Raw genomic sequence first — 27,028 nt, 5'->3', positions numbered from 1 at the left:
GGGCTGGGAAATCTGTAAAGAAAAGAGGTTTATTTAGTTCCTGGTTTTGGAGGTTCCAGAATATAGTGCTGGCTCTGCCCAGCTCTGGAGAGGTTTTATAGTGAATGACATAAGAATGGCCTACCATTCTTATGGTAGTTTGTGGGGAAGAGATACCCTCGTGAGCAAGGAAGCCAAAAAGTGGGCAGAGGGCAGTCTTAAAAGAAACATTTCTGTCACGAGAAATAACTCACTCCTGGAGTTACATCAGTCTCTTCCCGTGGCAGCAGCTCCAGTGACCCTATCACCACATTTAAGTCCTCTCTCAGAGGACTCTCAGAGGTCCCAGCACCTCGCTGGAAACCAAGCTTCTAGTTCATGAACTCTTAGGAGACAAACTCAGATCGTATGTAAACCACACCACTTGGTAATCTTCAGAGGCTTATTACTTATTTCAGAATTTCATTGAGTAGCCAAGTGGTGACAGCAATAATGTGTAAAAACTTTAGCTGATTTTGTTTCATGTTCTCCACCAAACACTATGGCTTCTGTGCTATCTAGACTTTTCTCTTAATAGTAAATGCTCACCGCTTTTGAGCTTATTACCTAACCTTGATAAAACACTGCTGTTTGCCTTGCTCTTATCACAACACAAATCCAACTTCTCATTTTTCTCTATCTATAAAAGGAGAACCCTATGATTATATAACTCCTACCAGGAAACTTTCCATTCTCTTTCAGATCTTCTAGATACTACCTTGAATATCTTTGTTGTATTTTTGTGGTCTAAGTGTTCATACTTAAAAAGAAAAACTAAAAATTGCCAAAGAAATTAGGCTATCATAGGCTTGAATTTATCCTTAAAATTTAAACTTATTACAGAAATGAAATCATTTCAAATGGCCATATTAATTGCTCTTGTTCAGACCTGTTAACAGTATAAAAAAATATTTATACTTAGCTAGGCATGGTGGCACAAACCTGTAATCCCACCACTGTAGGAGGCTGAAACAGGAGGATTACAAGTCACACCCAGCCTGGACAAATTAGTGAGACTCTCTGTCTCTCTGTCTCTGTCTCTGTCTCTGTCTCTGTCTCTCTCTCTCTCTCTCTCTCTCTCTCTCTCTCTCTCTCTCTTTCTCTCTCAGCTGTGGATGTAACTCAGTGAAAAAGTCCTAGTTTCCCAGTATTGAAAAAATTATACTGATAGCAGGTGTTGTTGGGGTTAGTTCATGATCTCAGAATGCTTTAGGAACAAAGAGATTGTCTCACCACTATAGCAACCCTTATAAAATATGCAATGAATTTAAAAGCCTTGAGATGTTTTGCTAGTATCTAAAGATATACCCAAAATAAAAGTGAAAGGTTAGCAAAAACTCTTCATGGCATTACCCACAATAACAGATAGAAATTAGCCCTGATATGTAGCCAATATTTGTGGGAAATTTTTAAAAATTGTTGCTGATGAAAAAATTTTACCAGTATCCTATTTGCATAATATTTATAATTGATTCCCTTGTTTCCATTGGAGCCTTTGCTCAGATACAACCCTATGTGTAAGATCTTCCCTGATAACCCTGTAGGAAATAAATTTCTCCCCTTCCTGTCTCATATTTCTTTATAGCAGTCTGTCTGTTGCCTGTTTTCCTCCTAGAATGTAAACTTCATGAGGTTCTTTGTTCCACCATTCATTAACCTTGGTGTCTAGAAATGTCCAGCATTTAATAGTACTGAATGAATGTTTATTAAATACATTAATATGTTTTCCTAACTTCACTGCACTTGGGAGCTTTCGTTTACTTATTCAGCAAACAGTCCCTGATTTCCTTAGCTTATGTTTTCAGCTGATAATCAGCAGAGACTAATCACTGGCCTTCAGGAGGGGATAGTCTGGTCAGAAAGGAACATGGACAAGTAAATGGGAATTAAGTCACACACTGTTTTTTTTTTTTTTTTAACATTGGAGGAAATTGCTTAGAGAGCAGAAAACATGTCTCATACACATTGCATCATCAGATACTAAGAACCCAAAGGGCTTGACATAAGCAGACACTCACTAAAAGTTTGTTGGATAAGTGGATAAATTATTAATATTGTTTCTGGATGTAATTTTGTGATTCTATTACCTGGTGGAGACTAGAAAATTCCTGGACTTTCCTACCAAGAAAAGAATGAGAATGTCACAGTCTGTAGGATCGAAATCTAATACAGACATGGGCATGGATCTAGTTTGGGAAGATCTACTTCTATCTATGTGTACTTTAGTTCTTGCATGACAAGTAAAGGAGGTAAAGGTCCATAAATGAGTTTTCTTCCATATATTTGTTAATATTTGTCTGCTGTTAGTTCTGTAGACTCAGAAGCTGAGATGGGGATGGGCATGTAGAATACTCAGACTATGCTCCATGAAGGAAAGATGATGACTGAGGATTGGTGAGAAAATCATGATATAAACTCCTCAAAGCATCAGCCAATAAGCTGGGGAGTCCCGAAGCACGTATGACCTCCGTCAGAGTTGTCTCACAGTGACCTGAAGTAGCCAGGCTTGTACCCAGGATCCTATGGGTATATCAACAGTTGGATATAGGCCTAGCAGGAAGGCTGTAGCAACCACTTAGGGAAACCCTGAAGGGAGTGACAGCTGGAGGGAAATTGGTCACTATATTCCCAGAAGCCAGGAACAAGTCCTCCCTTGCAACATGACCTTTATTTAACAGTCATTTTCCATAAGCATGACAGTCATAATTCCAAATGCTGTAGGTTATGTTCAAAATTCTCTAACAAGAACCTTCTACTTTGTTGTTGTGAATGTAAACTAGTACAGCCACAATGGAAATCCAGTATGGTGATTCCTCAAAAAACTAAAACTAAAAATTCCACTCAACCCAGCTATTCCCCTTCTAACTGTCTTTCCGAATGAGTTAAAGACATCACAGTGGAATGATATATGCATTTAGGTGTATGGCAGCATAATTCATAATTGTTAACTTTTGGAAGAGGCCTATGTATCTGTCAACAGGTGAATAAAAAATGTATTTACACATAGTGGAGTACTACTCTGCTGTCAAGAAGAATACACTTGAGTCATTTGCAGTGAAATGAATGCACCTCAAGATCATAGTGTTAAGTGAAATAAATCAAACTCCTATCAGAAACCCAATGTTGTGGTTTGGGGTTTTGCAAGGAGAAACCATACTATACAGGGCACATATTTTATAAGATTATTTATAATAGACACCAGAAGAATCATATTCAAAGTGAGTGCAGGAAATCCATCCACAAGACCAAAGAATCCAGCTGAGGGCCTGGATCCCATGATAATGTCCTGCATGAATCCAACTGGAGGCCCAGAGCCCACAACAGTGTCTCATGCAGGCCTGTTTCACGGATCTGCACGGGAAAAGCCCAAAGGTCAGTAGTGGAAGCTAGAAAGTCTGTGCCAGCCAGATGGAGGCTCTGCACTGGAGCTGGGAAGGAAGCTGAGGGATCTACACTGGAGCCAGGAAGCGACACTCAAAGTAAGAACCAGAGCTCCCCCGAGAAGTACCACAGCCATCCTCAGCAACAGTGAGGTTCCAAGCTCCTCTGATGATGAGGAAATCCGAGTCCCCATCAGGAAAGCCAATGCAACAATCTTCTCCAGGAGACTGAGCAGTGCACCATCTTCCCCTCAGGAACCAGGAAATGATGCTCAACGTGAACATGAGAGCTCCCCCTAAGTGAATCATAGCCATTTGCAGCAGCAGCAAAATCCTGAGTTCCTTGGATGATGAGAACAGCTGAGTTCATCAGGAAAGCCAGCATGATGAGCTCCTCCAATAGAACCAACAGCTCCTTATAGCTTCTAACAGCACCCAACAGCTTCTATCAACTCCCAACAGCCTCTCCTCTTTTTTTTCCAGTTCTGCCTCTTATGCTGCTGGCAACAATCCCCAGGTGGGTCTCCCACACCCAGCATTGATTCAATTCAGCTGGGTGGTACTAGTAGAACACCAGTTGTCAATCCACCATACCCAAATTATAAAGAGCAAACTTCAAGATAGATAATAGGAAATATGGAGGAAGATCTTTTGGGAAGGAGAAGAATAGAGAGAAGAGAAAGGGAAGGAGAAGGGAAGGGGATAGAAAAAAGAATTGAGATGGGTTATGTACATGAACCAACTTCCCAGAAGGAGTATAATCATTATGTACTATAAACATGTGATAATAAAAAATAAAAACTGAAGAAAAAGCAAGGCAATTTCTGGTTTTTAAGTTCCATGTGATTTTTTGGAAACCAGTGCTAGAGCAAGAAGTAGTTTTGTGCTCTTCAAATATTTAAGCCCTAAAAAGTTCAGGGAATAGAATTCATTGTCATGCTGTAAGTTACTGGCTGAGAAGAACAGGCCAGGATCCTGGTACTTTTCTCCGAGAGGACATAAAGATTCTACGGGGCCTACAAAAAGGAGAAACAAAGGATGTGGAGGAAGGGATGGCTGGGACAAGATTGGGTCAGGGGCAAGAGACGGCTAGAGGCAGAATCAGCGTGCAAACCTCCTAGCTCCACCTCAGTGGGTGCTGAGGAGCTGTCTTTCCTGACAGTACCGAGATGCTACATGTGAGGAGAACAACACAATCCAGCCTACCCGCCAGGAGTGATGCCTACCAATAGGCAGTTCTCCTTCCCTGCAGCACAGAACAGGGTTTAGGGAAAGTCCCACCACCTATTCACGGAGAGAGCTGAAGAGATGGAGGCCGAATAACCTCCCACTGCCTTGGTTGGTTAAGTGTCTCTGTTTGCAGGTGGCTTTTTTGACTTCTTCAGTTTTTATATCAGTAGAGAGAGAACTCAGCTTTCACCCCAAATACTTTCAGCTTTCTTTATTGCCATCCATAAAAGGCAAAGGTTTTTCTTTGTTGCTTGATTTTGTGCAACACATTTTCTAACTATATGATAATTGCTTTGTCCTTCTTGAGTTTTAAGCCTTGTGTATTTACTTGTTTGCTCTGACTGACCCCTGGAAGCCTTTGTAGGGAGAGAGGCGACCTCAGCCAACACGGCATCTCTAGACCTTGGGCACGGTGCCCAGGACACAGTAGGTGTCTATAGCGGGTGTTGTAGTGCGCTGCCCCAGCTCCCCTTGTGATTAAGGTGTTCATGTTGGCTGATGCAGCTTTCACCTGGTCCAACGACTGTTGGATGCAGAAGTACAGAGGTTAGGTTTGCCTTGCCCAGACATTGGCAGAGCGCCCAGCAGCACTGACTGAGGCCTTTTACAAATTCATCCCAGTTCACCTCTTTCTGACCAGCACTCCTTCCCTCAAGCCCCTATAAGAATTGCCTTCAAGAGCTGGATATGGTAGCACATGCTGCAATCCTGGCACTCCAGGAGGTTTAGACAGGAGGGTTGCAAGTTGGATCCCATCCTGCTTGACTCTGTCTCAAAATAAAAAACGGGATGGGAATGCAGCTCAGTGTAAAACCCCCGGATTCAATCCCTAGAATGGCAAAAAAGCCAAAGGAAAAGGGTCGTCTTTAAGAGAACACCCCAGTCACACTCCCTCATGCGCATCTCTGTCTGGAGTCTGTTTCCTGGGAAACCAACTAAGACTGTTCCATAAATATTTGTTGAATAAATGGATGAAGCGTCTCCTCCCCTGTAAACTATGCTGCTCTGTATACTGAGCAGAGAAATCGTGGAAACCTCAGACCTTTGTTTGTATGTTTAACATTTTATTTTGTCATCTCAGGCCCTAAAAGTCAAAGCCCAGACCGAAGCCATTCACCCAGCCCTGGGGTTACACACGACATGATGATAGTATCAATACCCGGTTGTTGTAGTTATATTGTCATTTGACCACCAGATGGCAGAGGTGACATTTGGAAAGCCTCTCTCTCTGGCCCCGGGTCATCTACTCCATGATTTAACATTAAACCCAAATTACCCACTTAGTACCATTAATTCCGAAGACCTTGCAATTATGGATTTGTCCCATTTTGTAGGGAAGTGTCACTGCCGTGGTTGGCCTTGCTTGCATGTGAAAAGGGAGAGTGTAGACTGTAATGGAAGGAGCCCTGGACTGAGCACCGAAACACTGCGTGGTGGCCCTGGGTGTGTTGGAACAGGTTTCTGCATTAGTAGTAAAGATGAGACTCCGTGCCTGTGTGTTTCACGGGCTTGTTCTAAGGAAGAAGTGAAAGTTATTGGGATTGCAGAATGGAGGGACCACTGAAGTCCTCCCTCTGCCAGGAAGGCTGAGAGAGGGGCTGCTGGGAATCACATCTGCATGAGTTGAGGAACACTGTCTGGGCCCCCAGGGTCTTCCCAAGGCTCCCAGAGTAGGCCGCTGGACAGAGCGTTGATCGCTAAGGATGCCCTGGCTCCTGATAAATGCATTCTAACCTAAACCAGACTCCTGGGCTGAGCAATGATCCTCCTCTGTGAGGTGCTCTGGAGTTTGTTCCCTCTCCTAGAACAGCGCAAAGGATTCTTGCATGCTGGGACGTAGACAGAGTGGTTTATTTCAGCCCCACATCCTTACTTGTGTTCTCTGTGCTTCTGTGTGCTATGAGAGCATGGCTTGGTAACTGAGCTGGGGTGAGTTTTCCACGTGCTGCTGGACAGGCCTCTCTTAACTGCCTGAATACCCAGCCCCACACCTGTGCTTGGCTAAGGGCAGGGGCCAGCACCAAGAGAGCCAGGATGATTGGTACACAAAGGACTGCATAGGTTTTGGCAGATTGGTCCCAACGTGTCTGAGCTAACAAAATGGGCGGAGGGAAACCCCACAGGTGAGTATCCCAGAGTCAGACTGGCTTGGACACGGGCTGCAGTATAGAAGATTCCACTGTCATTCTCTCTTCCTTTTTCATTTAGTGCGTGTGTTAATTTCATATTGATGCTGTGAAAATATCACAGTTAGTAGTTTTAAAATAGCACACATTTATTGTTCTGATGTAAGAAACGGGTCATAAAAATCAAAGTACTGGCTAAGCTGTGTTCCTTCTGGAGGTCCCAGGGCAGAATTTTTTCCTTTCCCAGCGTCTAGAGTTTGCCTGCATTCTTTGGTGCGTGGCTTCCTCCTCCATCTTCAAAGCATATCACCACAACTTCTGCTTCAGTTCTCGGATGTCACCTTCCTGACTCTGATCCTCCTGCCTGCCTGCCCTTCATAAAGACCTTTGTGAAGGTCTTTATTACACTGGACTCACCTGGATAACACAGGATAACCTCATTTCAAAATCCTTGTATTATTCATATCTGCAAAGTCTTCTTACTGTGTTAGGGTACCTAGTCATAGTTCCCAGGAATACCGCATGGACTACCAAGAAAGCTTGTGGTCTAGGGTCAAAGGCGAATGAGAAATACAAAGGAAAAGATCATTTGTTAGACAGGTACTATGTTTCAGAAACTATGATAGGCCCTTCGTGTGTGCTGTCTCATTAACTCTCACATCGATGGAGCAAAGTAACTACTAACAGCATTTCTTTTTTAAAGATGAAAAACCGTGGCTCAGAGGAGTTAAACAGCGTACTAGTTAGTGCTAAAGGTTCACACCGGGGCAATTTTACTTAATTCTTTTCTGTAACCCTTAGAAAAATAAATATTGTTTTTTGCTAAATGGGAACAGTACTACTCCTGGGCTTATGTGAGGATCGAGTCTGATGTCATCTATAAGGAGCCGTGAGGTGCTGAAAAGAGGGTGTGGTTCACAATGTGTGGTCCATCAGTGACAGCTGTTATTGTTGCTGTCTACCAGCCACAACCTTCCCAGGGCTCTTCCGGCTCAAGTCCCTCCTCCCTCCAGCAGACAAAAAGAACTTCACCTACTTCTAAGCCAATTCTGACCGAAACAGGCAGAAGGCAGCTGTGAGCTCTGAAACTCATGTGCTGCCACAGGTCTGGTATTATGAGACACTAGGGCAGAGCGTGTTCAGTTGCTGAAATAAAATACTATTTTTACAAAACATTTTAAATTACACCAAATGGTCCTATTTTGTAGACTTACTACAGGGACTGTCTGTGGAGGTAAACTGGACTTTGCCTGAAAAGGACAAGGGTGCTAACTATGTTAATGGTATCTAAAAATGCTCCAAGCTATTCTACTTGCTGCCCATCCAGTACTGCCAGAGGATGAGGACAACCAAGCCTTCCACTTACTGCCTGCGCTCAGTTTGTGCTGGAACTATTGATCCGGGCTTACATCTATTTAAGCAGCCGGCATAAGTATATCCTGCAGTAGACCGGTAGGTATCTAATGGTTCTTCCCACAGGGAGGACTGAGAATTGGAATTGCATGTGGGAAGGGTGAATGCGGATCCCCTCATTTGTCTTTCTCAGAGTCCTTCCACATGCTCTACAGCAATGATGCTTTGCGTGGACAAACAACGTAGTGTGAGATTGCTTTTTATAATAGAAATGAAAAGACATACTTTTTCTGAAACCCTTTTAATCAAGGGTAGTTCTATACATTTAACACTGTTTTGTTTTCTATCTCTGCCCAACATATTTGCTGCTTTTCTTTGAGATTATAGTCACATAATTCAAATGGTGAAAATAGCAACTTTTTAGTAATTTGAGGATGTTCCAAGCAGCAGCCCTATCATCTCTAAAAATATGTCTTAAAAGATAAATTCATCCCTAGTGTTGCAACATTCAAGTTTAAGAAGAAAAAATGCACTCATTTTACCAGCCTAATAAATTCCCAAACATTCTTTTCCAAACCTTCACAGCATCTATATTTTATGAATTTAGAAATTCATAAAATCATTTCATATTATAGAAATCATTTTTCTATTCTAATATTGCTAAGTCATGCTATTTCACAACTATGTTTTCCTGTTATTAAATTTTCTGTTAAGGTTTAAATACTTGTTTTATGTAAAAAGTATAAACAACAATATGGGTGATTTATTTATTTATTTATTTATTTATGTTTTGTCTTTTGAAACAGGGTCTCACTACGCAGTTTAGGCTGGCCTTGAGCTCACTGTGTAGCTCAGGCTGGCCTTGAACTTGCAATGATCCTCCTGCCTCAGCCTCCCGAGTGCTGGGATTACAGGCATGTACCACCACGCCTGGCTCAATATGGGTGATTTAAAAAAAAAATAATATGCAGAAATTTTTATAACAAAGTAATTTTCTATTCAATAGTTATATTTCATAATACATATATTATTTAAACTGAGCTGACAGGTCTTTCTAACATACTTTTGGGTAGGAAATTGATAAGCTAGTCCTTTCTGTGTTTTATGAACTTTACTCCGTCAGTGCTATATTTCACATAAGAATGCTAATATTAAAAATCCAGGAATGCAGATCAGTTCCAATTTTAGTATATGTGCTGTCAAAGCGAGCACTGGGAATACGCTTGGGAACAATGAGTTCTCCCCATAATTCCCCTCCCAGAAACACCATTGCACACAATTTGATTGATAGTCATGTTGGCTGAACTCCTTACTAAAGGGTGGTAATAATTCTGTCATTTGCTGCCACATAGTGGTAAAGAAAGCACCACAATGCACTAATGCTCAAAGAAAATTGCTGGCCTTGACGTCCTAACTGAATAAACATTTTCCCAGATGCTTATTCTGGGCTCTACATTATGCCCCAGGGGTCTAGAGATGGTCTCACTCTTGGAAAAGTTATTAAATCCGTAGGCGGCCTGTTAAGCACACAAACAAATATTATGTATCGACAAAATGGCAACGCTCTAACTGACCCCCAAAATCTAAGTCTGATGAAAGGAGAGGAACTTCTTGTCAGGTTTTATGGAGAAAGTGACATGTGAGGTGGATCTTCAAGTGTGAGAGAAAGCTTCTTAGGTTGGAATAAGAAAGACTCTCTACCAGAAAGGACAGTGCTTTCAGGGATTGTTGAGCAGGTCACCCAAGTTGGAAGTTGGTGTATGGGGCAGGAGTGTCATATGGACAACAGCCATGTGTTCTTACTCAGGGAAGGATAAGATCAAAATTGTTTAGAAAGATCATCTAAAATGTTCCTTATTCATAATCAACCTGATATTATGTTTAAATTCTGGGCAAGCATCTATGAAAAGGTATGCTGTTAAAGGCAAATAACTGTGTATGCAAACATTAGCACTGAGGCTTCTATAAGAGACACCATGGAAATTTTATTCAAATGCCTCTTAAACAAATTATGCCTTAGTTATGATCCATTATTTAGCACATTTCAAACATCAAGGGAAAAAAAATCAAGAGAAATCTGCAGATGTGTTATAGGACCATGGTACCTAGCCTCTAAAATGGCCTTCCAGTGATGCAGGCTTCCCAGTGTTGACATCTTTGTGTAGAGCCTTTGCTATGGCTTGTGTCTAGATGTCCCCCCAAAGCCTCATGCAGCTGTAGGCTTTTTCAGGGGTAGATGGATCTAGAGTGTGCGATTCTGGGATTAAAGGTGCGTGATTACTAAATTACTCCACTGATTGGTTTGGCATAGTTCTGGGTAGGATTAAGGGTGCCTCACCCTGGGATATAAAAATATAAGGGACAGAAAGAGGACTAGCGTGTGGTCACTTGTTGCTTGTTGCTTGCTACTTGCTGCCTTTTGCCTTCCCTGTTTTGCCAAAGAACTCTTTCTCCTCTGTGATTCCCCTCTGCCATGCCACCCTGCCTTGGAGCCAGCCAACTATGAACTGAAACCTCTGAGAAATGTGAGCCAAATAAATCTTCCCCCTCTAACTTTGGGTGTTGGGTATTTTGTCTCAGCAACAAGAAAAGTAACTAAGACACCATTCTATGCTGACTACAGATGATCCTCGTAACCGATAGGATATGATCAGAAGGATGGGACTTCTGTGGCTGGGCCTTAAAAGTCACTACAGCTTCTACCCTACCATTTCTTGCTCATTCACAGAAAGGCCAGCCACTCACTAGGTTTTAAGATTGCTCAAGCAACCTAGGAGAGACCTGTGCAGAAAGGAACTAAGATTTGTAAGCAACTAGCACCAATGAGTGAGTCATCTCTGACGCATCTCTTTCTGCCCATCCAAGCCTTCAGGGGACTGGAGTCCCAGTCAACATTTTTGTGTGTGTGAGTGGTTCTGGAGATTGAACCTGCAGAGTGCTGAGCTATATCCCCAGCCCTCCGCAATTTATTTTGAGACAAGGTTCTGCTAAACTGCTCAGGCTGGCTTTGAACTTACAATCTTCCTGCCTCAGCTTCGCAAGTAGCTCAGATTATAGGTGTGTGACATTGTGCCTGGTCTAGCCAACATGTTGAATGCAACTTCATGAGAAACCCCCTAGCTAGAAGCACCTAGCCATGTTGCTGCTGAATTTCTGAACCAAAGAAACTGAGAAATAATAAATGTTGTGTTTTAAACCAGGTAGATAGAAGATAAGTTATAGAGGTACTTTGCTCTCTTTCACTGATGTAGGGACAAATATATATTAAGAAATAAAAAAAATTCTTATATTTAAAATAACAAAATATTCATATTCGTAGCTCTAGCATATTATTTTGGATTTAATTCTAGACCTAAAACTATTAAATGAAGATTTTTATAGGTATTGTTTACTTATATAAATTACCATGCATGGCTGATTATTATAAATTAAACTTTGAGGAGAAAAATGTAGTGGTGATCAGGAAACTGTGTGACTTTGTTGTGCTTTTGGTAGGGAAAAAATATTTGCAAGGAAACCAACTGTGAACATTTGCTTGATCATTTGGTCCTTTGATTGTACTGCTTCTGAAGTTTTGGCTGGCATGGAGATCTTTAAGAATAGGTATTAAATGTGTAAGCAATTACAGCCTTTTTTGAGCCTTAAAAGGCTAAATTTAATTGTTCACATGGTCTTTTAATGTAAAAAGTCTAAAATTATATAAGAAAATATGTTATTAAATAATTATAAAAATTTCCTTTCCATAACTGAATGGAAGATATTCACAGATGAATGTTTATAATGCTGAGCTACATTGAACAAAACATGGATACATGGGTTATTTTTTCATTATTTTACTTAGTCCACTTTTACTATGCTATTTAAATGTATTTTGATTTATACTTTTATATACAGTAAGGACTACTAATCCTTTAAAAGTCAGTTTGTGTTTTACACAAATAAAATATATAGCTACTTTTAAAAAGTCTGTGGTTCAAATTCAAGTTACTGTGTTCTAAAAAATCTCAGTGAATTTAAAGTAGTTTCAGTAGCTCAGAGATAGAGTGCTTGCTTAGCATGCAGGAAGCCTTGGGTTTGATTCCCAGCACAGACCAAAATAAAAAAAAAAAAGTAAAGTACTTTCAAGTTGGTAGTATAACTAGGTGTCTAGCAAAAACAAAAGAATATTTTCTCCAAATGTGTTACTGTTTTGGCCTTACAACCAAGCCTTCTCTTTCACCTACTTCTACCCCTATGAGCTACTGCTCCAGTTATCTGCCCCTTTGTGTACTATAAGTACTGAGAGTTATTTCCACTGTCAACCTTCAGTATTCATGGAGAATTGGTCCCAACACCTCTTTCCTCCCAGAGTGGCTACCAAGAGCCAAAAATGCTCAAATCCCTTCTAGGAAATGGCATAGTATTTAACTTATGTGCATCTTCCTGTGTAGTTTGTATCATCTCTACATTACTTACAATATTTAATACAATGTAAATGCTATACAAATTACTGAGGGGGTTTTGTTTATTTGTTTGTTTGTTTTGAGACAAGGTCTCACTATGTAGTTTGGGCTGGGCTTGAACTCATGGTGATCCTCTTGCCTCAGACTCCCAAGTGGTGGGATTACAGCTGTGCACCACAACACCTGCACAAATAATTGTTAATATGGAGTTGTTAGAGACAAGGAGAAAAAGTCTGTATATGTTTAATACAGATGTATACCCCCCCACATGCTCTCAATCTACACTTCTATGAATTTGTGGTTCAGAATCTACAGATAAAGAAGGCTGGCTTTACTTGATGTTGCCAATTCCTCTCCTCTGTATCTCTTTTAAATGCATCCAGATTTGCTCAGAGTAAACTTTTTCCCCTATTATTCCATGGATGGCAACTTTGTCCTTACAGTTGCTTGGGCCAGACATCTTGAAACCACCTTTATTCTTCTTCCTCATACCCCTATCCTTTAGAAATCCTATTAGCGTGAATCTGAATTATGTCCAGAATCTGTACATTTCTTACATTTTCCATGTTAAAGCCACAATCTGACTATCAGTATCCTGCCTGTCTCCTTTTCATAAATTTCCTCAAAGGGGTTTTCTTACATCTATTAAGTCTCTTTCCAAAAAAGTAGCTCCAGAAATTCATTTGAAATGTAAGTTAAATCCTTTTACTTCTCTGCTCAGAATGACTTCTCATTTCACTTAATGGTGAAAGTCAAAGTCCTTACAGCAATTTGAAGGCCTTACATTATCTGAATCCTTTTATCTCATTCTTCACTATTTACTGCTTTGCTCACTTGCCTCGGCCCATCCTGGCCCCTTACAGTTGTCCAGCAGGCAAGCTCCTGCCCCAGGATTTTCCCCTGGGTCTTCTTTCTGTATGAAACATCCCCCTTTAGGAATCCGCAGTTCTTGCAATTTTCAGTCAACGATGTCTACTTGACTATCCTATTTGAAATGGCAACAAATCTTCCCCATACTCTCATCTTGTTTCCATTTTTTTCATAGCAGCTACTACCTCTTGACATATATGTTTGTTGTGTTTTCTCCTAGGACCTCCCATTGTGTGGGCTGAAGAGTCTCATTGTCTGTTCCTTACTTTCAAATAGTTTGGTCAGAATGGAAAAGAAAAAAAAAGCTGGGATCCATTGAGGGTTGTAATTATTATGTAATTATTTCAGGAAGACATAAATAACACAAAAACACTTAAAACGATCCAAGTGATAAAGTTTGTTGTGTATATTATCATAATTAAAAAGAATGAAAATCCCAGAGTCCCCGAAGAGTAACAAACATTGCAAGAAACTGTTTCAATAAAATATGTGTGAGTACTTATATGTACTTGGTTCCAGAGTACAATGTACTTCTTCATATCAGTCCCAGTCATAAAACTATTGGGAAAAAACTGTCGTAGAGGAAGTTCTGTATACACTCAACCGGTTGACACTCATAAAATAATTCACATCAGCATCGAGAGTAATAGCTGAAAATAATTCAAATGCCCAGAGGTACTACAGTGGATATGTAAACGTAGTACGGTATATTAAGCGATGGAATACTGTATGACAGTAAACGAGATAAGTACATCCAAAGAAAAATAGAGCAAAGTGATATAAAACTCAGAAAAGTAATGATTAAAAGCTTGAAGTCATCAATCCGATTATATCGTTAGGCTCCTGGAATGTTTTAATTTCCTCAGTCAGTGCTCAAAAGAGCATCATGCCAATATTCTGATCTTGTCCCCTGTCACAGTGTCCAGCGCAGTCTCAGCACAGTTTTCATTTTTTTAAAGGGCTGAATGGGGTGACAGTCTGTAGAAGCTGCGATCTGTATCCTTTAGGGGCGACTTCCAAGGATAGCGACAGGCAACGCTCTGTACTGTTCCTTAACCAGCTACTGAATGAATAAACGCACTTTGCCATTCGTTAAGTTTATTCGAATGCTTCACATTTTCGCCCAGAGTCTCTCGGCTTCGGCTCAAAAAGCCTGTAAAGTCGCTGGGCACCCCGTTTCCAGGGCCCGAAGGTAAGGTAGTTTTTCGCCGGGTCTCTACAGTGGGTGAAATGAGTAGAATGCTGGGACGGAGAGAAGGGTGCTTCCCAGGCATCCAGGGGTGAAGATGCCTCAGCCTAGGCCGCCCAGAGGCGGTAGACAAGGTGGCTGCACTACCCGCGAAGAGCGGTCTGACCAAATTTTCGTAACCGTCCCAGCCCAGTGACGTCACCATGCCAGGGTCTTAATTGGAGGAACTGTATTCCGTCTGTTCTCGCGATGTTTCCTCTTCCGGGTCCCAGGCCGGCCTCCCTTCGCCACGACCCGGTAGTCAACCACGTTGTGAGCCGTGGAGACGTCGTAGACTCTACTAGCTTCCGGGACGCGCCGAGATAGCTGCAACTCTACTCAAGACACCCACGGCCACGAGGTTTGGCTCACAGGCACTTTGCCTGCCAGACCCACAATAGCGCGGGACTCTCCGCTGCCCGGCCGGGCGGGTTTGCTAAGGCCGGGTGGAGAGTCCCACCAGTTCCCTGGGGACTGTGAAACTGCTTTCCGGTCGCTTCGGTCTCCATGGAGACTGCCCTTTAACCACTTTTTTCACCTGTCACTTGGACTCCACGTGGTTGGAAATGCCCAGATAGTGTTTGTGGGACTCCGAAGGATGGAGATGGGAGGGAAGCAGCCAGCAGAAGGGAAGCAATAAGTGAGACCCACAAGTAGAATGAATGTGCTGGGCACCTTGTGGCTGCTTAATCAGGACGTTGGCGGGGACGGGGTTTTCCTTACTTGGGGCAGAACCCTACACGTTTAGGGTTCAGTTGAGCACGCATGATTGCCGAGTCTATTTTTGTGTAGTCTTGAGGGTGGCAGAAACATTCTCCTGCACAGTTCACCGGAGAATTATTTTCCCAGTTACCTTCCTCAGTCCCTTCTCACTGTGTGTTGGTCACTTTCCTGGGAAATGAACCCTAATTATTTCCCCAAATCTAATATGTGACTTCAAATTCCTATCCTGTCAGTGACTTTCTAGCGTCCATTTTGATTACTACTTTTGGTTTAAGTGTTGCTCACCTGCCGTTACTGATTTCTTACATGCAAAAGGACAATACATTCTTTAGTGTCAGGACTAACCTGTCAGTTAGCTGTAGAATGTACTTTAGATAACAGGCGGCTTACCCTCCCGCCTTTGAAGGTGTATATCCCTTCTACAGCTTTCTCGCAAATGTTTGCCAATTCATTTGTTTAGTCACCAAATATTTATTAAGCGCCTATCATGTGCCAGGCACTGTTTAGGACTTGAGAGTTAAAACACTGAACAAAACAAAGTTGCTGCCTTTATGAAGTTTACTACTTGAAGAGAAAGAGAATACATAAGAGTACAGATTAGTATAATTTTAGGTAGTGAGAGGGCCTTAAAGAAAGTAAAGGGATAGTGTGTATGTGCCTCAGCAGTCGTTAGGACAGGCTTCTAGGAGGAGGTGGTGTTGGAGCAGAAGCCTGAATAATGAGAAGCTCAGCCTTGCAAAGACGTGGTGGAGTGAGCGTTCTTAGGCAGACTGGGCATAATAAACCCTGTTAGATGGGAGTAAACATTGGGAAGTGCAAAGGATCTTAAGGTAGTAAAGGGTCTTAAGGTGGTAAATAGCAGATTAAGGGCTGAGAGTGTGGTAAGTTTGTGTGTGTGTTGGGAGGTTGAGATGAATAGCAGAGAAAGCCAGAGCCAGACTATTTAAAGCTTTGAATACCGGAGTCTCAACTTTGGATTTTATGAAGGTGTAGCTAGAAGCCCTTGGAAAGTTTTAGGCAGAAAGTAAAAATTTCATTGAAAACATTGAAAAGATGGAAGAGAATGGATTCTTCAGAGGCAGGGGTAGAAATAAGGGGAGCACGTGGGAGGCCGGATCAGGAGTCCAGGACATGTGTGTTGTGTTGTCACCTTCTGCTTGGATATTTCTATGTTGGGAAATTCTGTTTCCAGGTGGATCATTGCTATGTTGGACCACAGAGTTCTTACTTTAATTTGAGCTAAAATATGTCACCGTGAAGTTTGCCCTCTCACTAAGGCTTTTTCTATAAAGTAGCTCAGCAACTATTTTAAGGGATGTGTCCTGTCTTTTCCAGGCTAAACTCTTTTTGTTTAACTGTTCTGTATCCTGAAAGAGTAGCTCTTCCCGACCCCTCAGAGGTCTTGTTGTCCCTTGGAAGGTCCGTTGTTGGGCTCCTTCAAGTGTGCATCCATCCCTGCATCCATCTTCCACGCTCTGCGTGTGGCCTGTCCTCACCTGACTGAGGAATCACGCTCATCTTCGATGTGGCCGGCTTCTCAAGTGGCTCTTAGTAGTCTTGTGCTGTTGGCTGACATACTGGGCTGTTTCAAGTTTCACTTCCTTTTAGCACTTTGTCCTGTATTTCTCTGTGTATATGTGTTTTTCTACTTTAAATACAACATTTTACATTTCTGTTTCATCTTGGTAGACTTCATTTTGCTTATTTTTCTAGTTCACTGAGTCGATTCCATCCTTCAGCTTGTCCTCTCCATTTTGTCTAAGTGCATTATTTTATGTGCTCTGATGTTTACATCATAAACACTGCTAAAAATGCTAAGTACATGACAAAAGCCGTGTGATATCTCCCCAGTGACTTCTTTCCAGATAACATGGAATTATTATTGTGTAGGCTTTGAGTAAGGTTCTTCAGGCTATTATGAAGCCATTGATCTGTTAACTACAAGCAACCTCATGAAAAGTTTCCTTTATATTTTGCTAAAAGCAAGGTAGAGTAGCACCTCCTCCTCTGTCCATCTGACAAGCCTCTGAGGTTAGTTTGGTCCAATTTATTTTTTGAAAACTGTTGATTTCTTTATTTGCTAAGATGAAGGTTTTTTGTATTTTAAAATACAAAGATGTGTTGTAATAGGTAAAAGTAACTTTAGATGATAATAACTTTTCTTGACCTTACAAAAAGGTTTTTTTTCAAGGTCCAAGTCCTTAGATCAGTGATTCTCAACCTGGGGCAGTTTTGCTCCACAAGACAATGTGGGGAAGCATTTTTGGTTATCACAGTTGTTGTGGGGAGAGTGCCTGTGGCATGTAGTGCCAGTGCCAAGAAGAGCTGTAACCGTCCTGCAGAGAGTGGGACCGCACCCCACAGTAGAGGATTATCTGCCTAACACATCAATAGTGTTGGTTTTGAGAAACCCTCTACTAGACAGTGCATTAATGCATTAAACTCTTCTTTCTTTCAGGGACTGCTGTTAATTCTGTTTAAAATGGGTGTAAAGAAGAAGAGAGAAATACAAGTTGCTGCATTGACTGTTCGTCATCAGGACCTCGAAACTTTGAGATGTGGGTGATTTCTGACTTTACCCATTTAATGTATTTTCCAGTTTGTAAGCAGGGTATTTTAATCTCTGAGACCCAAAGCACACAATATTTTTTGATATTTGTTGATTGAAATTGATTGAAGTTATTTTTTGATATTTATTGCCTTCAGTTTTGGATGTCAAATGGTTTTCTTAAATGTCCATCTGAGACTATGTTTAACTTGCTGTTTTGTTTCATAATTTAAAAAATTTTGTAGAGTGCATAATAAAGTTAAACTTGTGTTTACATATTGTTAAATCATGTTTTTTTGTGTATATGTATGTGTGTTGTACAGCTTTTGCTGATGTGGAAGGGAAGAATTTAGCTTCTTTGCTGTTACATTGTGTACAACTCAAGGATGGAGTATCACAAATCCATTATGTTAAACAGGTAAGGCTGAATTGTACATGGATAGATCTTGAGGATTATCAGGTTATTGTAGATTTTTAAAATTAACTGAGCCAGGTATGGTGGCACAGGCCAGTAATCCCAGCATTTGGGAGGCTGAGACAGGAGGATCACTGTGAGTTTGAGGCCAGCCTGGGCTCTGTAATTACATAGCAAGATGCTATCTCAAAAAAAAAATTAATTCACAATTTTTGACTTCAAACATTTAATATTAATTTATCACCAGAGACTTAAATTTTTCCTTTCTGTTCATTGTGTGATATCCTTTTATTTAAAACCTCAGAATACACACTTCTCAAGTGGAGAGATACTAATGGCGAATAAATACATGAAAAAATGTTCAACACCATTAGTCATTCGAGAAATGCAAATTAAAACAACACTGAGATTCCATCTCACTCCAGAAAGAATGGCTATCATCAAGAAATCAACCGATAACAAATGCTGGAGAGGCTGTGGGGAGAAAGGAACCCCATTCCACTGCTGGTGGGAGTGTAGATTGGTGAAACCATTGTGGAAATCTGTAGAGATTCCTCACAAAAGTAGGATTGGAAGTCACATTTAACCCAGCTGTTCCCCTTCTGAGTATTTTCCCAGAAGAATTAAAGACATCATACCACAGTGATATATGTGTACCCATGTTTATAGTAGCACAATTTGTTATAGCTAAATCTTGGAAATAACTCAAATGCCCATCCACTGAGGAATGGATAAAAAAGATGTGGTATTTTTATACAATGGAGTATTACTCATCTATAAAAAAATATAAACTCAAGGCTTTTGTAGGTAAATGGATGCAACTAGAGACCATACTCATAAGTGAAATAAATCAGACCCGCGTGTGTAAACATCATGTCTTCTTGGTGTAGGAACCTGAAAGACTAGGTAAAACTGAAAACGTACAATAGATGATAGGAAAGGGAAAGAAATTGCTCAAAGGAAGGAGTGACTGGGGTGAGGGAAAGAAGAAAAAAGAAAGAAGGAAAACAAAATATAAATATATATATGAGTGGCTGCGATAACTGTATTGCTGATGTCTGATGGTGTATTGAAATGAACAGTTAATGCTTACAATTTTTTATGTTCTTATGGATTTTGCATGCTTATGTCTGGTAATCTGAGCACCTGATTTGTAGGTCACAATATGCAGTGGAATTACAATGGTGAACTCCTACCATCTTGTCTAGTGAAACTCTGTATTAACTCTAATGTTTTATCTAATAATTATTTTCTTATTCTCATTAATGGTTTGAGCAGTCTTCCATTCTTATATCTGGTAATCTGAGCAATGTAGTTGAGGATAGCGATATGTAATGTAACAACCACTGTTAATTCATATTATTTTGTCTTGAAACCCTGTATCACTTTAAATGTTCTTGCTTTGATTTGTTTATGATTGTGATACTGGTATGCTGCTATTGTTCTATTTTTTTGTTTATCTGTTTCTCATTTACTACTCTCTTTACAATTAAAAAAAAAAAAACACCTCAATAGAAACCATATTCAGGCTTCCACCATAATTAGAATAGTAAATCGATAGGATAGGAAATAATTATGCATTTTTTGTGGAGATAAATTTTTAAAAGTTACTTCTATTAATTTAAAGCCTCACAACTCTTTAGTAGGCAATTTAAAAGTTAATTTAAAATATAAAGATTGTCCTTATTGGTATTTCAAAATTTGTATTTATCATTTGAGCTTGCATAATACATTTTTAGAAAAGCAATTAAATGTGTAACTGATTTTTAAAGACTGCCACAGACTTGTCTATAAGCTAATAATAGGTCTGTGATTCTCAGTGGAGATCAGTCTGGAAGGTAAGGAGAGAGATAGGGGCATGAATTAAAAAGGTTGATAAGTGGTGAAATAGGTGTTTAAATTAGTATCCTTAACAATGTAGCATGGAAAAAATTTCACTGTATAATTGAGACTTAAAAGAGTATTTGTAGCCATGTTACAATACTGTACTTATATTAGAAAACATTACTTTCAATATTTTTGCATTATAGATTGTGCCTTTACTGGAGAAGGCAGATACAAATGGTGTGTGTGATCCGGCTATTCGGAGCTGTTTGGACATTTTAGCAGGCATTTATTATTCTTTGAGTCTAAAGAACCCCTTGAAGAAAGTACTGGCAAGGTAAGGATAACAAGGAAGGAAAGTCGGGTGTTAGAAAAACTAACTAAGGCTCCTTTCCTGTTTTGATAAAACTGAACTGAGATATATCCTTAAAAATTTCATTCATATAATTTTTTCTTTGTTTCTCTTTATCTATCTATCTTTCTATCTATCCATCCGTCCATTTCTTTAGAAATGTAAAAAGCCTTCTTCGATCACAGGCCTTAAAAAGTAGGCAATGTGGGCTTTGATCTGTGGGCCATAATTTGCTAATTTTTTGTTTCAATCTGTCATCTTGGTACTTTTTTTCTCTATTTCTGCTAGCTGTTCTGACACATGTAATATGAGAATACATAGTTGATGCAAAAGTTTCAAGCAGTATTGAAGTGTACCCAATGGTGAGGCATGTATTTCATCATTTCTGGCCTTTCTCATTTTCCTTAAAAGGTTGTCACTTAATATTTTGGGATCTTTCTTTCTTGACCTTTCCTTTGGGCTTAGCAAAAGTTTGTTCTGTTTTAGTCTTTATTTTTTTTTTTATGTATATAAATGTGGTCACACTCTACATAATGCTCTTTGGCTACTTTTTTTTTTAAACTAAAGAACATCTTAGAGATAGTTTCATCCTGGTATAGTCCTTTTAGAAAATTGAAGCAAAAACCACAGACCTTAATATTTTCCTTCCTAAGTGTATAGTAGTATTAAGTGTATTTATATTGTTTTACAGAGGGTTTCTAGAACCTGTTCATTTTATAAAACTGAAACTCTGCACTCATTAGCAACTCCCCAGTTTTTCCTTCCCTAGCCCCTGGCATTTTGTTTTCTGTTGCATGTCTATAATCCCTGTACTCTGGGAAGCTGAGGTAGGAGGCTCACAGTTTGATCCCAGCTCGGTAATTTGGTGTCTTATTGAGAGATCCTGTCTCAAAAAAAAAAAAGAGGAGATGTAGCTCATTGTGAAGGCCTTGAGTTCAATCCTCAGTTCTAGGAAGAAATAAAAATTTAAAAATTGGTTACTTTAGGAACATAAGTGGAATATTTATCTTTATGTGACTGGCCTGTTTCATTAAATATAATGTCTTCAAGATTAATTGGTGTTCTAGCATGTGACAGAATTTCTTTCCTTTATAAGACTAAGTAATATTCCATTGTATATCTGTATACCACTCTTCTTTGTTCTCCACTGAGGGGCTTTTGGGTTGCTTCTACCTGTGGGCTGTTGTGATTGGTATTATCGTAAACGTGTGCAAATATTTCTTTGAGATCATGCTTTCACTTCTTTGGATGCATATTCAGAAATGGGGTTGCTGGATTGTGTGGTAATTCTGTTTTTAATTTTCTAAGGAACTGCTATACTGTTGCCATGATGCAACATTTTACATTTCTACCAATAGTTTTTTTTTTTCCTAAGAGGTTTCAATATTTCATATTATGGATATACCAAAATACATATCATAGTATATCTTAAATGGTTTATTTAATCATTTCCCCATTGAAAGATAGTTTTTAAGTGCTGCAGTAGTTATCTTAATTATCTGTGTAATTATGTGTGTGTTTTTATGTGAGAGAATTCATTTAGGTAGGACCAAAAGTAATACTTATTAAATTTTTTATACATATGTTAAATTGTATATCCCAGAAGCTATTCCAGTTTATGCTTTTACCAGCAGTATAGTATGCTTTTTTTAAAGATCTTTCTAGCACTTGTAATTCTTTCCTTCCTTCTTCCTTCCCTTCTTTCTCTCCCTTCCCTCTTTTTGTGTTAGTGGGGATTGAACCCAGGACCTTCATGCTCACCTGCATCCCCAGGCCTTTTTATTTTTAATCTTTGAGACAGGGTTTTGCTGTGCCCAGGCTGGGCTTAAACCTGCATTCCTCCTGCCTCAGCCTCCCACAATGCTGGTATTCTAGGCATGCACCATCATGCCCAGCTAATATCATCTTTAGATGTTTTAGAATCTAAAGATGTGACATGCTATCTTGTTATAATTTGCACTTCCCCAATTACTAGTAAGAGCGAACTTTTTCTTTTGTGTGTGTGTGTTTTTTGAGACAGGGTCTCACTATGTAGTTCAAGCTGACCTTAAACTCACTATGTAGCTCAGGCTGGCCTCGAACTCACAGCAATCCTTCTGCCTCAGCTTCCCCAGTGCTGGGATCATAGGTGTGTACCACCATACCTGGCTAGAATGAACATTTTTAATGTGTGGAGTTTGACTATCTTAATCATTGCATAGACTTTGTACATTTTCTTGCTAGTATCTTTTCTTGACTTACAAGAATTTTATATGGAATGTGTGTAAAATTATTCCTTGACTTTCCTACTTTAGACTATCTTGATGATGTCTTAATAAAAATAAAAATTTTCTTGTTATCAGTTCTACTGATAATCTTCTTTGTGTAGATTTCTGAACTTCATGCCTTGTTTTGGTGTGGTTTCTTTAACGCAAGATTATTCAAAACTGTTTGCTTATCTTATAATTTTGTTGTTGTTGGACTTGTGAATCCATCTGGAATTAAGTTTTGAGTATAGTGTAGTAATGACATAGAAGTCACTTCACCCCCAACTGTGGATAGCCCATCTTTCTGTACATATTTAGGATGTCACCACTGTTATTTGTTTCAGTGTAAACATGGAGTTGATGGATTTTAGACTTGTTAATATACTGACCCCACATTATATATTTACTGGAGTTTGATGGTATGGTTTAATTAGTTAGTGGAGTAAGTTACTTCTCTGCTGACTCTTTTTAAAAATATTCTAATTTTGGGGGCTGGGGATTTAGCTCAGCGGCAAAGCGCCTGCCTGGCAAGTGCAAGGTCGTGAGTTCGGTTCCTGGTACAGGAGAAAAAAACCAAAAAAAAAAATTCTAATTTTTGATTTTTTTCCCCCAGAAAACCTTTAAATGGTTCAAATTTTTAAGAAGCCAAGTAGGTTTGGCTTAGATTAGAGGTAAAACTTATGCAAGTAATTTATCCATTTAGTAATTTTTTATTGTCTGCACACTGTGTGCCAAGTACTCTTGTAGGCGTTGGGGATATAATGAATAAAACAGTCTAGAGTGGGGTTGCATTCCAAGAAGATAGAAACTAGACAAAATAAGTGCGCAGCACCTGCAGGACGTTAGCTTATACTAGAGTTACGGAGAAAAGAAAGCAGAGGGGAGAAAGAGAGCCGAGAGCGGAGAGAGTTAGTGTGAAAGGGGGTCCCTGCACATATGCTTCACTCGGAGCGAATGAGGGTGTGTCTGCGGTTGACCCTCGAAGTCTGGGGCAGTGATTATTGGGTATTTGAGAGAAGTGTTCAAGTGAAGGAGGTACTGTCATACGCACGAAGACTTTGGCATGTTATCAGGACAGGAGATGGGAAGGCCATATAGCTAGAGTTAAGCGAACAGATCACAGCTAAAGGGGAGGGCAGATTGCACAGGGCCTTTAAGTCACTGTAAGCTGTCTTCGTTGGTGTGCACTTACGTTGAAGTTGTGGCTGGCTTTTAGGCAGATGGTTGCGCCTCCATATCTGTGAGTTCTGCATTCAGCCAAGCATGTATCAAAAATATTTTAAAAATTGCATCTAAACTGATTATGCACAGAGTTGTTTTCCTTGTTATTACTCCCTAAAAATATAGTGTTTATATTACATTTATGTTCCATGAGGTATTAAAAGTAACCTAGGGGTGATCTGAAGAGTGCAGGAGACTGCACAGATTGTGATAGGAGACTTGACTGTCCTTGGACTTTGGTATGGGGGGTGTTTCTGGAATCAGTCCCCCTGAACCCTGACAGATGACTGTGGCGTGGTGTTTTAGTATCACCCCTCCGGCTGTTCTGTTGAGTACAGACTGGGAGCTAAGAGGGAGGCAAGATGGAACCAGGAAGACCAGATGCGAAATGACAGACCAGGAGTTCCCACGGTGTGGTGTGAAGTTGTAGTTATGAAGAGTTAGTTCACTATTCATAAATTTGTATGAGTCTCCTTCCCCACATACCTGTTGGTACAGACTTTTTAGGTTTTTAATATTTCCTTCTTTTTCCAGCTCACTAAATGGCTTACCTGAATTTTTTCAAACTGAGGCTATACACAGTTTTACTTCTCATCTTGAAGAAGAATTGAATACTACTGATCTGTACTCTTATAGGAAAGTAGTTGACAATATATCTTCCTGTATGGAGAATTTTGACTTGGGTAAGCCAGTACTTTTCTAGTAGGTTTTCTGACTAATACTGTCATTAATCATTATCATTAAATGGTGTCTATTTTAGTGAACCTCCTTACCAGTGTTTTTTTCCCTTATAGGTAGAGCAAGTGTTAATAATCTGCTTCAAAATGGTAAGTCCTATTATTTCATTTTGTTCTGAGCAGTGACTGCTTGTGTGAGTCTTTTTGGAGCTGGCTCTTTACATTTCTTAGGATGGAGTGGAGTACTGCAGACACCTAAAGTACATCATGCTCCTTCTTATAATTTCAGCTGTCTGTTATGACAGTCATTTTAGGTAACTGATTTAAAATACTCAGTTTTAAGTTCTGACTTGTCATTGTATTCTTTTTCTTTCAGTGCTTCATTTTCTGTGGAAGAGTTTAATTGAAATCCTGGAAGAAAATAGGCAAGTGCTGTATTTTTGCATGCCGCTTGTGTGTGTGTAAGTGCACACTTGCAGTTGTGTCTTGTCTCTGTACGAAGTAAATTCTCAAAAAGGCCTCAGATTGTGTTGTTTTCTGTGTAGTTTCTGCCCTTCTTGATTAGTAGTAGACCTGATTATTTAAGTTTGTTTTCTACTTATTTGCTATGTAATTTTAATAGGTCAAGTAAATTTCAGTGAGAATTAGTGAGAAAGGGAAGAGCTCTTTCCCTCACCTTGGAGTGTTCCTTCTCTTTTGAATGCTGTCTTATTCATGGGTGTGGTTTCCTGTACTGCCTCTCTGAAGATATTAATGTTAGTTGATTTTTGTTTGTTTGTTCACTTAAAGTTTTATTATCTTTACATGGTTTCTGTTTCTTATAAGTTGCTTTTTCTCCATGCGCTGGGTTTGGTCACTACGTTTCCTGCTAGAAATTTTCCTCAGAAGTCTAGTGGTCCTTGACTGGGTATTCATACTTGAGAAACATGGCACTGAGAATAGATCTGGGTGTTAGTCAGCTGTCCCATCTCTGGGACACAGTGCCCGACAACCACAATTTAAAAGCAGGGAGGTTTAATCTGACTCTTGGCTTCGAGGATTCATGGTCAGCTGGCTCCAAGGCAGAAACAGCGCGGCAGAAAGGCTTGGTGGCGGAAAGCTGTTTAATTCATGGCAGTGAGGAAGCGGAGAGTGAAGGGAGGACCACTTTCCAGAGGCACGCCCCCAGTGTCATACCTCTGTCACGCAGGCCCTACCTCCTAACAGCACATTTACCCGTGAACTCATCAATGGATCAGTCTTCTAATGAGTATCAGGTCCCCATGATCCAGTCACCCTCCAAGGCCCCAACTTTGAACATGCCTTTTGGAGGTACATTCTAGATCTAAACTGTAATAACGGGGTTGACTGCAGGTTTTACTTTAGTGCTAGTCTAGCTGGACTGTTTCTTGGGGGAACTCTGTATGTCAGTGTCTTTAGTTCTCTGCTTGGGTGGTAGATTTGTCAAGGAAGAATCGTCCAAACCATTGTGTTCATATTCTCTTTGCGGAGGGCCAAAAGCTGAAGCTTGGTGTTTGGCATCCACTGTGTGTATATTTACCTAACTCTCCTGTTTGCAGTGTGGCATTACTGCCTTGTCCATGTGTGCTGTTTTCCTTCCAGACACTTGTGCTGTTTGTATTCTCTAAAGGTAGGCCGGTTATCCTGGCTTGGGGGTATGATTCAGAGTTTCTTCTTTTGAAGTGAACTTCTGGGCATTTTTCCTGTTTCAGCCCTGCATTTTCCTCCACATCAGGCATACTTACTGCCCATAGTTTCCGAGTGCTTGGGGGCTGTCGACCAGGTTGTGTCTAGGCTTGTTCTCTGGCTTAGTATTCACCTTCTTGATTCTGCTAAGTCAGTTACCCCTTATCCATCTCTAATATAACTTCTAGAATATTATTGCTGTTGTCTTGCTGCTTGTTTGTTGCTCTTGTATGCTTGTGTCTTTTTGCTTTAACTCCCATTGCTGCTGGTTTAAGGAGGTGAAGAAGGGAATAGAAGTAAATCGGATGCTGTCTTTGATTCGAGGTCTCCTGCCTCCCCGGGAGCTCCTTCTCTGTTGTCTTTATGTTTCTTCCTTGGCTCATCACCAATGTGTGGTCTAATCTTTTTTATTCTGCTTGTATTATGTGCCAGTTAGTCTTAATTGCCAGTTTGACTGATTAAGAGAGTCATGGAGGTTGACTGGATCTTGGGGGTGCTCTACTTACCAGGGGGCTAGTCCACTGACGTTCATCACTGAATGTGCATATAGGGTGGGGCCTGGTTGGAGGTGGGTCACTGGGGTGTGCTTTTGAAGATCTCTTATGGTGCTCTTCCCCTGTGCTGTGCTTCCTGGCTGCCAGGAAGGAGCTTTGTTCCACCCTTCCCTTCTACCATGCTCTCTTGAAGCC

At 40.3% G+C, this 27,028-nt stretch overlaps 1 protein-coding gene across 1 annotated transcript in view; it reads left to right on the top strand.

Moving 5' to 3' along the window:
• Positions 1-14,860: 14,860 nt before the first annotated feature.
• The window catches only part of Thada (thyroid adenoma associated), a 321,327-nt gene continuing 309,159 nt past the window's right edge, over positions 14,861-27,028 (top strand). The window contains 7 exon segments of the mRNA XM_013517530.1: positions 14,861-15,008; positions 17,829-17,928; positions 18,242-18,336; positions 20,364-20,494; positions 24,511-24,659; positions 24,771-24,803; positions 25,030-25,078. Coding sequence (XP_013372984.1) covers positions 17,853-17,928; positions 18,242-18,336; positions 20,364-20,494; positions 24,511-24,659; positions 24,771-24,803; positions 25,030-25,078 — 533 coding nt within the window. The 5' untranslated portion in view covers positions 14,861-15,008; positions 17,829-17,852.

The sequence above is a fragment of the Chinchilla lanigera genome, unplaced genomic scaffold, assembly GCF_000276665.1.
Source record: "Chinchilla lanigera isolate Chin_1 unplaced genomic scaffold, ChiLan1.0 scaffold00040, whole genome shotgun sequence".
Lineage (NCBI taxonomy): Eukaryota > Metazoa > Chordata > Mammalia > Rodentia > Chinchillidae > Chinchilla > Chinchilla lanigera.
Note: the sequence above shows the minus strand (reverse complement) of the source record. Positions and strands in the feature narration are given on the sequence as shown.